At 39.0% G+C, this 11905-nt stretch overlaps 2 protein-coding genes across 2 annotated transcripts in view; one reads left to right on the top strand and one right to left on the bottom strand.

Annotated features, from left to right (window-relative positions):
• Nucleotides 1-2089: 2089 nt before the first annotated feature.
• On the top strand, nt 2090-8971 carry abraxas1 (abraxas 1, BRCA1 A complex subunit). The gene is made up of 9 exons (XM_062434360.1): nt 2090-2173; nt 3417-3507; nt 4269-4305; nt 4449-4515; nt 5888-6084; nt 7156-7275; nt 7372-7456; nt 7534-7654; nt 8669-8971. Exons 1-9 carry the CDS (start codon nt 2093-2095, stop codon nt 8929-8931), a joined length of 1062 nt encoding a protein of 353 aa, XP_062290344.1. The 5' UTR covers nt 2090-2092; the 3' UTR covers nt 8932-8971.
• Nucleotides 8972-9719: 748 nt separating this feature from the next.
• The window catches only part of mrps18c (mitochondrial ribosomal protein S18C), a 3539-nt gene continuing 1353 nt past the window's right edge, over nt 9720-11905 (bottom strand). The window contains exons 5-6 of the mRNA XM_062434361.1: nt 10885-10944; nt 9720-9867 (exon numbers count right to left, since the gene is read on the bottom strand). Coding sequence (XP_062290345.1) covers nt 9791-9867; nt 10885-10944 — 137 coding nt within the window. The 3' untranslated portion in view covers nt 9720-9790. The remainder of the gene's footprint in view (nt 9868-10884; nt 10945-11905) is intronic.

Here is an 11905-nt window from a genome sequence, read left to right as displayed (position 1 = left end):
TAAAAAGGTTTTAGATTGATGAGCCAGCTTCTTAAAAAAGGAAACTTAAGAGGAATGTGGATTAATTTAGTTTATTACTGTCATTAAACTCAAATATACATGTATGAATAAAGTAAATAATCATATGTCCTTTATCTATCAGTCAGATAGATAGATAGATAGATAGATAGATAGATAGATAGATAGATAGATAGATAGATAGATAGATAGATAGATAGATAGATAGATAGATAGATAGATAGATAGATAGATAGATAGATAGATAGATAGATAGATAGATGGATGCTTGCGTAATTTACAGCAGCTACATTCTCACTGGGGACTTATGAAACACATCTCTGATCCAATAGAGAAAAACAAAACGAAAAAAAATTGTTACTAAAAATACTGAAAAGTTGTACAAATAAATTACTCTGTGTGCAAAAGTGCAACTAAAGTGCACAGTAACAGACTAACAGTCTAACAGTCTAACAGTCTAACAGACTAACAGTCTAACAGACTAACAGACTAACAGTCTAACAGACTAACAGTCTAACAGTCTAACAGACTAACAGTCTAACAGACTAACAGTCTAACAGTCTAACAGACTAACAGACTAACAGTCTAACAGTCTAACAGACTAACAGACTAACAGACTAACAGACTAACAGTCTAACAGACTAACAGTCTAACAGTCTAACAGTCTAACAGACTAACAGTCTAACAGTCTAACAGTCTAACAGACTAACAGACTAACAGTCTAACAGTCTAACAGACTAACAGACTAACAGTCTAACAGTCTAACAGACTAACAGACTAACAGTCTAACAGTCTAACAGTCTAACAGACTAACAGACTAACAGTCTAACAGTCTAACAGACTAACAGACTAACAGTCTAACAGACTAACAGACTAACAGACTAACAGTCTAACAGTCTAACAGTCTAACAGTGTCTAACAGTCTCACAGACTAACAGTCTAACAGTCTAACAGACTAACAGTCTAACAGACTAACAGTCTAACAGTCTAACAGTCTAACAGACTAACAGTCCAACAGTAAAACAGTCTAACAGTAAAACCACACACTTACCATGAGAGCTCTGTGTAGTATTAACTTATGTTCAGAGGCGATTCTAGGATCAGACCTTTAGAGGCTCGGCTCCTGATGAGAAACAATAACCTGCAAGTGTTCAAACCTCCTGCTAAACTACTCATTTCACTAGATAACTTAAATTACAACAACAAATATTAATACATAGTAGAGTGGTCTACTATAGAGTATAATAATAATAATGGTTCAGAATAAACAATGACAGATTTCTACAGAGAGGTTAGATAGTTAATGAACCCTGAAGGAAAGATTATATATTAATGACAGAACGATCTAAAGTACATTAAAGCTGTTAAAATAAAACCATTGAACCTGCAGCATAAGAGTTTGTCCATCTCTAACAGACAGGCTGCAAAATACGACAGAGTATTAGGGCCAGGCAAAAAGGAAAGAAAAAGGGAATGAGTAGGCTTTATGTTATTGATATGATACATTTATCAGTTTCGAATACAGTTGCACCACTTCAGAAAATCACGTTCACACTCCAGCTGCTGGCAGTCAGTCGCTCTACCAACCTGGTTTGATCCTGCGGTGCTGTGGTCAAGCCTCAATACACATGAAACTACACATAGCTTATTATACTGTGGTCAGTTGAGTTTTCATATCAATAAATGTGTCTCTACTGGATTAATAATGTCTTAATTACTGTAAATTGATTTCATTCTCCTTTTTCTGCCTGGCTTTTTTTTTCTCGTGCTGGACTTTTTCTCTTTTTTGCCTGGCTTTTTAACATTTATTTATTTATTTATTGCCTGTTTTTTTTTCTTGTGCCAGACTTCTTTTTTTTTTTGTGCCGGACTTTTTTAAATTTATTTATTTTTTTAATGTATAAACACAGCCTTTTTTGCCTGGCCCTAATGCTCCGCTGTACTCGAATTTAATTTGTGTAAAATAATTGTTAGATTTTTTTGGAGATTTTTTGTTCTGTTATTTTTGACATCGTTGTTCCTCCATACACTCCCAGCGCCAGACTGCGCATGCGCATCTTCCTGAAGCAGCAGTATGGCGGAGCCGACAGTCCGCATGTCCGGGATCGTTTTAGCTTCTTTAATGTTTCAGCATGTTAACAGCGACTCAGACGTGGTGAGAAAAACATCCACACTTCATTAAACTCTGTGTTTTTATAGCTGGACCCTGGTCGGTGTGAAAGCTTCACCAGCTAGCAGACACAAGGGAGACGAGTCTGTGTTGTTTATTAGGAGAAAAGTTGTTTAATTGTTGTTTAATAATGTTTTTAATCAGATTTCATCCTCTGGTTTGGTGCAGTGAGAAAGTATCTGTCGTCTAAGTGAAGCTAAAACTTGTAAACATCATGTTTATGCAACTTTTTACCCAAGCAAAGGTTTACACACCAGACTCTGCTCAGAAATCTGCTAATTTAATAATAAACTGATTATAAACAAGTATGCAAACAGTATGAAAGATGACTCAATACAATATAAGACTCATGTGGGTCTGCTCGATAATTCGGCAAATATTAAACTAATGAAATTATATTTACTCCAGTTTAATTTCAACGTTACAATCTGGCGCCTAGTTACCATCACAGTAATAATAAATGTTGGTAAGATGATGAATTCATAAATCAGTTAAACTAGATTTAAAAGCAGCATCAGGTTTGTTAAAATGTACATTTAGTATTTTTGTTGGTTTTATATCATTTGAAATGACATTTGCACCATTTTGTACCAAAAGTAAGACTGAATGCTCCTGAAAATGTCAAATGGTGTAACCACAAAAGAATGATAGATATTACATATTTTATCACCTACAGTGTATTTAAGTGGACTTATACTAATAATGACTTCATTTAAAACATGTAAATGTTTCCTGATCTCCATGGTAACCAGAGTAAATGTAATATTTAGAACAATTGTATTCCATTAGCTTTATTTAATATAAAAGTTATAATGTAAGATCATGCCAAACTAGTTGATATGGTGTTTTATTGAGAATTTACTGTTTTTAAGCAAGTTGAATTATTTGGTACAAAGTTTTTATGGTTACACCACTTAGACATTTTTGCCATAATCCTCTAATATATTCTCTCTAAATGGATTAAAAGCAGAAATTTGATGCTGGGTCCACAAAAAAAGAATGTGTGCAAGTTATTCATACGTTTATTTTCATATTTTAACCCTTTAAATTTAAACTAAACCTCATGGACACTAAAACATCACTGACCCATAAACACCAGTCAAAAGTTTGGACACACAGTTACACTGCTATTTTTACTATTTTATGAAAATTATGAACCAAAATGTTTCATATTTAAACTAGCCTCTGCATATATAGTTTTTTATCACACCGTCTTGTGACTTTGCAGGAAGGTTTGATCCTCGGAGAAAGCAAAATCGAGGAGCAGGTTACAATCAGCGACTCTCAAGCTGATCACATTCACATCGAGGAGATTTACAGTAAGTTCAACAGGAAGCTTTCATCCTCATCGTCATCGTCACATAATACATGTGATATTACCAGGCGGGGAGTTCCGGTCCTCTGAAATGAGGCCAACGCGGAAGTAACTTAAAACTGCATTCTATCAAAAGGCCACCAGGGGGCGACCGTTTTGGTGTCAAAAGGACTTCCGTCTCTATACAAGTCAATGGAGAATTCACCAACTTCTCACTTGATTTCTAACCTCAGTAAACGTTTTCAAAATGTGTTTATGGTCTCAATCGCTAGTTTAAAGCCTTCTTCAATGCAGTATGATGTTCATTTGGGACATTTTGGCCTCCCTGATTTTATATGTGACGATAAAGCAGGGTATGCATTAGGGCGTGGCTACGTGGTGATTGACAGGTTGATTGGTTCACAGGTTCAGGAGGGCGCCTCATGCTCCTCCTGATGCCCATATAAGTAGAATCCCTGTTTTTATTTTTCCCAGCATGCACCTGAAATGTTCAAGATGGCGCTGCTCAGATCCGATACTATTGGCCTCCGAGCAGCAGTCCACAAACCAATGGGTGACGTCACGGATGTTACGTCCATTTCTTATAAACAGTCTATAGATTGAACTTTTAATCCTTTACTTTACTTCTATAAGGAAACATGCAGTAAAGTACAGTACTGTGGCAGCAAGCAGGACTTTTACTAGTAATGGAGTATTTATACACTGCTGTATTAGTTAGATCTTCTTCCATCTCTATATAATCACACTTCTTTGTTTCTGTGACAGATGTTCAGAAGCACATTGCCTGCCACAAACTGAACAAGTGAGTACTGGATAGAAGATTAAACCTTAAAAGTATCTGACAAATAACATGTTTAAAATGTGCATGAATTCATATTATATTTAATGACTAAGTGCAGCAGTGTTTTTAAGTGTTGTAACAGTCGGTGATGTTCGTGTTTGCAGCTTTTATAACAGTGTTGGAGACGTGAACGTTGACACAGTGAAGAAGATCCTGGCAGACAATAAAGAGGTAAATCACTGACTGGAAAACACTTTATCTGGAGTTTTGGGGCCGATGTTGAAACCGATATTAAGGAGTAAAATAATTCAGATATCGATGTATCACCCAATAGTTTTATAAAGAATAAATCTATAAACATACATTATTTTGCAGCGATTCCTTAAATGTATTAAACACAACAAAGATATGAATAAATTTACTGAAGGCAATAAATATTACAGTTAATGTTCCATCTTTTCCTTTAATATGCTGATGTAGTCTGAGATGTTTATTATTGGTATTTAATAGAGTGAATGTTTAATTGTTTAGATATATTGATTGATTTGTGGCATGTAGGCGTAGTTTTATAGTTACCTGAGTATCGCAGCAGTTTTAATATTACTTTATTTGAGGTGAACTTAGTTTATGTCTGGAAACTCTTTCTTTGAAAATAAAATATAGCAAAGACAAAGAAACCTGCGTCAGATATCATCACAGTCTGAAACTCGGCAGCATCAACACCATCAGACCATACTGGGAATTTAACCATTATAACTATAACTATAACTAAATATCAACATGGTGATATATACACTGAACAAAAACACTTTCGTTTTTATTCCCATTTTTCATGAGCTGAACTCAAAGATCTTTATACACAAAATACCTTTTTCTCTCAAATATTGTTCACACATCTGTCTAAATGTGTGTTAGTGAGCACTTCTCCTCTGCCCAGATAATCCATCCCACCTCACAGGTGTCGCATATCAACATGCTGATTAGACAGCATGAATATTGCACAGGTGTGCCTTAGGCTGGCAGCAATAAAAGGCCACTCTGAAATGTGAAGTTTGGCTTTATTGAGGGGGTCTGGGGGGGCTAACCCTAACCCTACTAACCCATGTCCTTCACATAGAGTTGATCAGGTTGGTGAATGTTGGTCCACTCCTCTTCAATGGCTGTGTGAAGTTGCTGGATATTGTTAACTGGCCACAATCAACAACCTGATCAACTCTATGTGAAGGAGATGGGTTAGTAGGGTTAGGGTTAGCCAGATACTGCCCTGCCCCCCCCCCCCCCCCCTCAATAAAGCCAAACTGCACATTTCAGAGTGGCCTTTTATTGTGGCCAGCCTAAGGCACACCTGTGCAGTATTCATGCTGTCTAATCAGCATCTTGATATGCCACACCTGTGAGGTGGGATGGATTATCTCTGCAGAGGAGAAGTGCCCACTAACACACATTTATACAGATCTGTGAACAATATTTGAGAGAAAAAGGTCTTTTGTGTTTATAGACAAAGACACATGAAAAATGGGAACAAAAACAAGTGTTGCTTTTATATTTTTGTTCAGTGTGTTTAACTTTAAGACTAAACGTTGTTCTGTGTTTGGTTCTGGAGGAGAGCGTGATCGGTTGGTACCGGCAGCGGAGGAACACGGAGCAGCAGATGACGTTCAGAGAGCGAATCGTCCACGAGAAGCTGCAGAGCGCTCTGTCCAACCCGCACATGATCTTTGTGCTGCTGACGCCCAGCAAGCTAACGTCTGCAGGCTCAACACACAGGATGGAGTACGCTGCCTTCATCTCACGCAGCAGGTCAGCAACAAACATCTATTATTACTGCAACTAATGACGTCAGCCGTCTGAAAGTAAAGGAAAGAACATCAGGAGTTCTGCAGGTTTCTGCTGGGTCTCGCGATGCAGCGATTTTCGCTGCATCGCGTCGCGTGTATCGTGTCTAATCGCAACTTTGCATTGACTTTACGTGTAATCTCGACGCGCAACATCGCGTTTGGTCTGAACGCGGCTTTAGGACGCTTTCACACCACTAGTTCGATTATAAGTTTCACACCAGGCAGTCAAATTGTTACTATGTAGCAAACAGGCTGCAGTGCGGTCATCGTTCACACCTGCAAACGAATCAAAATTGGTCCGATTGATGTTCCCTCATCTTCCGGTAGGTCGGCATTTGGTGCGGAGTCAAGCGGACCGAGACCAGCTCTGTTTGGAGGTCTCGGTCCGCTTGGTTTAGTGCGTACTGGAGTGAGATTGATGCTTTCACACCGAAAACGAACCGAACTAAGAGCTTTTGGTCTGAATGGACTGTTTAGTGCGCACTAACAATGACATTTAGTTAAGTCTTAAATATGAACGTTTTATTTATCGCTTCCTTTGTCGCCTTTGTTTTGTTGAGAAATGCGTCGTTGGGATTCAGTTAGATCTGTGTGTTGTTCTTTCTGAAGGATCCAGGTAGTGTTCAACAGTCAGAGTTCAGTCGGTTCATTGTTTCTCTTCTTCCTCCTTTTCTTTCCTTTTTCTTCTTTTCTTTCTTTAATTATTTCTTTCTTCCTTTGTCTTTCTTTCTATCCTACTTCTTGTTCTTTCTTTCTCTTCTTCCTCCCTTTTTCTTCTATCTTTCATAATGAAGGGATCTTGTAATGGTCAGTATGAACAGGAGGAATCAGGCTCAGAGACTTCAGAGCTACAGAGCTGCTCTACTCAGAAAGTTTCACCACAGAGAAAAGTTACAACAGGACTGAATCTGAGCTCAGAGTCCTGAGGGAAGAACTGTTACCACACAGCCATTAACACATTATTATTAATGTACGGTGTGATAACTTGTGTGTCAGACTGTAGCAGCTGGTAACTCTGATGTCTTCGTTGCAGACGCTTCGTCAACGTTCCCGTGCTGGTGAATAATCTCGGTTTACTGGAGCAGCTTTCCTACTGGAAGGTTTCTGCTCCGTGTTCAGCTGCTGGTTACAACCTGACCATGAAGAGACACGGGTAACTTCCTGTTCACGTCACAATAAAAGCATCACATCATTAGATAATCAATAAAAGCATCACGTGTCTTTAACGTGTTTCTTCTTCTGTTTGAAGCTCAAAGTTTTTCTCCCCCAACGGTTTTCTGAGAGAAGTCAACGACATGAACAAGATGAACGATTCTCTGCAGGCCGAGCTGCAGGTCAGCTGATCGATTGCTTGTTATTTAACTTCCTGTTGCGTCTCGCTCTCACTCTTCCTGTTTGGTTTCTCTGATAGAAAACGTGCAGCGACGTCGAGGAGAGCGAACGCCTCGTAGAAACTCTGCTGGCAGAAGTTTCATCTCTCAGGAGACGAGTCAGCGAGAAGAAGAAGAAGAAGAGCGGAGAGGAGGATGAAGGTACGACTCTGTTTACAATAATAACAGCAGAGAACAGCTGGATTCAAGGAATGAAAGGAGGAAGGAAGGGAGGAAAGAAGGAAGGGAGGAAAACTGGAAAAGCTTGAGTTGTCCTGCCGGATTTCTCAGTTTTTTGACTGAATGCAAACGTTTCAGAAGGAAGGAGGAAGAAAAAATGGATGGAGGAGGGAAGAAATAAGGAAGGGATGACAAATGGAAGGGAAAAGAAGGATGTTAAATGAGTTCTTCTTTAAAGCAGTGATTCTGAACCATAGCGCCACCTAGAGGACCGCAGCCTGTTATCAGCTGAAGACGCCAGAGATCAGCTGTTATCCATCAGACGCTCAGTTGCAATGCAGCTTCCGACCACACGGTGGCGGTAAAGCATCAGTCAGTTAACAGGCTCACAGAACAGAAGAAGACATTCAGCTCACCTGCAACAGAAATGATGGAGAAGCTTTTAAAGAAGATCATATAATCAGTATTTTAGAGACTCGCCAAACTTAAACTGTTGATGTTTTTAGAGGAGTTCTTTTTTAAAGTCTCCCCGTTACCGTGGCAACAGAGAGCAGATATCGGCTCATGAGTTACTGATATCTGTCGTATGATGAACTTTTCCATCACGTATAATACCTGAATGAATTAACCTTCCTGTTGTCCTCAGGTCAACAAAGGATAGGAGGAAGATAGGAAGGAAGGAAAAGAGTAAGGAGGGATGGAGGAAAAGGGGAAAGAAGTAAGGAGAGAAGGAAGGAAGGAAGGAGCAAAGAAGGAGGGGGAGAACGAAGGAAAAATTAAAGAAAGAGGGAGGAAAGAAGGAGGGTTAATCAGATCATTCATCATTTAATTACTTTATTTTATTTTCTGTGGTTCCTCATCTTTCACTTTTTTCTTTTCTTCTCCTGCTTTGTTTTGTGTATTTTCTGCCTAATAAAGGTAAAGTATCTCCAGATAAACTCATCATCCCTCATCCTGCAGTTACAGTCGTATTAACTCCAGATGTTTTGTCTCCAGATGCAGATCGTGTCCCAGCGGAGCAGAACCTGCGTCTCCGTGAAGCCGTCAGAGCCTTGTTCTCCTGCTCGCCGCTCTTTCACTCGCAGACTTTAACCCTCGAAGCGTTTCCTGTTCCCGACGACGCCGAGCCGACGCCGACAACAACAGCTCAGGAGATAAACTCTGCTCTGAATCTGAATCCAGGATCAGCGAACACGCGGAAGAGACTGAAGGAAACGCCGCCGCTGAGAGAGAGGAAACGCAGGAAGAGCCGATCCTGAAACCAGTTTATCATCGATGGAAACTGAACTCTGTTTTTAATCCTCGTTCACAGAAGTTATGAAGAAGATTTTTGTTTTAAATGTTTACTGATTAAAATCTTTGTTATAAAATGTGTCGCTGCCGTCGTCTTTTTTCTGCTTTGGTCTGTTAACCCTCCTGAGTCAAGGAAGGAAGGGAGGAAGGAAGGAAAGAAGGATGAAAGGAGAATGGTAGGTAAGGAAGGAAGGGAGGAAGAAGGAAAGAAAGGAGGAAGGTAGAGAGGGATGAAAGAAGGAATGAGGAGGGAAGGTAGGGAAGAAGGAACAGTCAAAACAGACGGGGTCAATTTGACCCGGCAGGACGACACAAAGGTTAAAGATGGAGCTGGAGGCGTCGTCATGGTAACACAAAGCTGCTGAAGTTGAAATTCATTCAGTTAAAACTTAAATTAACTTTACAAATTAAACCTGAAAGATTTAAATTAAACTGAATCTGATCTCGATACTGGAACATTTATCATTTTTATATAAAACTATTAAGTTTAAATCAGTGAATCTGTTTCATAGATAAAAACCCTTTTTTGAGGGAAGAAAGAAGGGTGATGATGATGATGAAGGTTGAATCACTGATGTTTAAGTTCCAGCATTTCTGACTCTGATGTTAAATGAGTTCTTCTTTGAAGCATCACAGCAGACTATTAAACATGATAAAATAATCTGCAGTTAATTAATAAAGAAATGATTCAGATTTAAACCTGATTTAAACCCATTAATTCATGTTTTCTGCAGCTGAATGAAACAGTTCAGACTTCACAGGTTTTTAGGTTTTAATGAACAAATAAAGAAAAACAGCTTTAAACAGGAGACAAGTTAAACACAGTTAATCTGAGCGTCTGACGCTGCAGATCGACGGGTCCTTCATGAACTGAGGATGTTTGTGCGTCACCGACATGAAACCTGGACGAAGAAAAGAAGAAAAAACACAGTTTAAAAGTCATAAAGAGTCAAAGTTCTGCTCATCAATGCTGGAGAATGATGCTCAGACTAGTTTGTTGTCTCCTTCATACAGAATCACATTCATCATATTTGCTGTTTGTTTATTAAATGAATGATGAGGCATTGGTTAAGTGTGTTTGATTATTTGCTAAAGATGATAAAGACTGAAGGCGTTAAAGTGCAAGAGGAGATGTGATTAAATATAACACTATTATTATTTTAACCCTTCTGTTGTCCTCGAGGATATGAAGGAAGGAAAGAGGGAAGGATGGAAGGAAGGGAGGAAGGAAAGATGGAAGGAAGGAAGAAAGGATAGAAGGAAGGGAGGGAAGGATGGAAAGAAGGAAAGATGGAAGGATGGAAGGAAGGAAGAAAGAAAGCAAGGAAGGAAAGGAAAGAAGGGAGGATGGAAGGAAGGAAGGAAAGATGGAAGGAAGGAAGGAAAGATGGAAGGAAGGAAGGAAGAGATGACAGATGGAAGGAAGGGAGGAAGGAAAGATGGAAGGATGGAAGGAAGGAAAGATGGAAGGAAAGATGGAAGGAAAGAAGGAAGGTAGGAAGGAAGGAAGGATGGAAGGGAGGAAGGAAAGATGGAAGGAAGGAAGGAAGAGATGACAGATGGAAGGAAGGGAGGAAGGAAAGATGGAAGGAAGGAAGGATGGAAGGAAGGAAAGATGGAAGGTAGAAAGGAAGGAAGGGAGGAAGGAAAGATGGAAGGATGGAAGGAAGGGAAGAAGGAAGGATGGAAGGGAGGAAAGATGGAACAGTCAAAACAGACGGGTGTAATTTGACCCGGAAGGACGACATGAAGGTTAAAAGGATTAAATTAGACCTGAACAGTTTTTAAGGGTTTAGATTTTTTCATTTTTGTGCATTTTGAGCCACAAAACTCATCAAACTTCAGAGTAAAAGACCTTTGTGTTATTTCAGCTGTTAACTTCGCCCTGAGCAGCGTGTGAAGGGTTAAAGCTAACGTACCCATCGACTGAGCTTTCTTTATGGCTTTAGAGACGTCCTTCTGTTTCCTCCCACACAGGCCTGGAAAACAAATAGAAATACATTTAATATAACGAGTCAATAAATATTAATATTAATACATACAAAATGTAAAAGTCATGAAATAATGTGATAAATAAGACTTTAAACATCTCTCTTTGTTCTTTATGTTTGTTTTCATCTTCAATATGAAACCGTTACTGTCATCATGTTTAAAAAAAGCTCCAATAAATAAAATGAATATGAATACCAAGCAGTTTCTGGTCGTTTTTGCTTCTGTCACATTTTTACTCACTGTGGTCTCTAGTCCTGCACCTATTTAGATTCAGGTCAACCATGGCTATAGGCTGATGTAACTCAATTATGTTTTCATGTAGTGAAACCACATTTAAAAACTAGAAAACTCATTAGAAAACAGAAATTGAATTTCTCTGATTTTATCCTTTTAAAAATTTAAGAAATAAGGAATTAGTGTATACAACACATTTTCAGGTCCCCTCAAGCCTAAGGAACATAAGAAAAATATTGGTGGTGGCACTACATTCAAAGAATTACAGTTTGCCTTTAATAAGTCTTGAAGGCACTGAGAGCATGCTCATTGTTGCTGAGCGGCTCTGAGCTGAAATTCTACGCCTGCAAGACAATGCCGTGGGAGGCAAAATTCAACGGATTGTTGACGCTTGAATACGGGGTGTATGTTCATCATTCAGGGCTTCTGAAAGCAGTAAGAAGCGTAGAATTTTTAGTTTTTTACAGAATTTAGCAAACGGTTTATTTTCTGCAAATTTTCAAAAAGACATGAGAATCAAAGCGATGTTGATGAAATCTCATGAAATTCTCCCGTCTTCTCCGGCCTTACAGGTACCCTCGGAAACGTGAGAATCTGACGATAACGCCAGTTTTTTCCGTTTTTGGATTGGACAAATGGTTTGTAAATGCCAGTCATTTAAAAATAATTGGTATTTTGATCCCGCCGGCGGGATTTGTGACTTTGAGAGTTAAT

Source organism: Scomber scombrus, chromosome 15 (assembly GCF_963691925.1).
Source record: "Scomber scombrus chromosome 15, fScoSco1.1, whole genome shotgun sequence".
Taxonomy (NCBI): Eukaryota; Metazoa; Chordata; class Actinopteri; order Scombriformes; family Scombridae; genus Scomber; species Scomber scombrus.
Note: the sequence above shows the minus strand (reverse complement) of the source record. Positions and strands in the feature narration are given on the sequence as shown.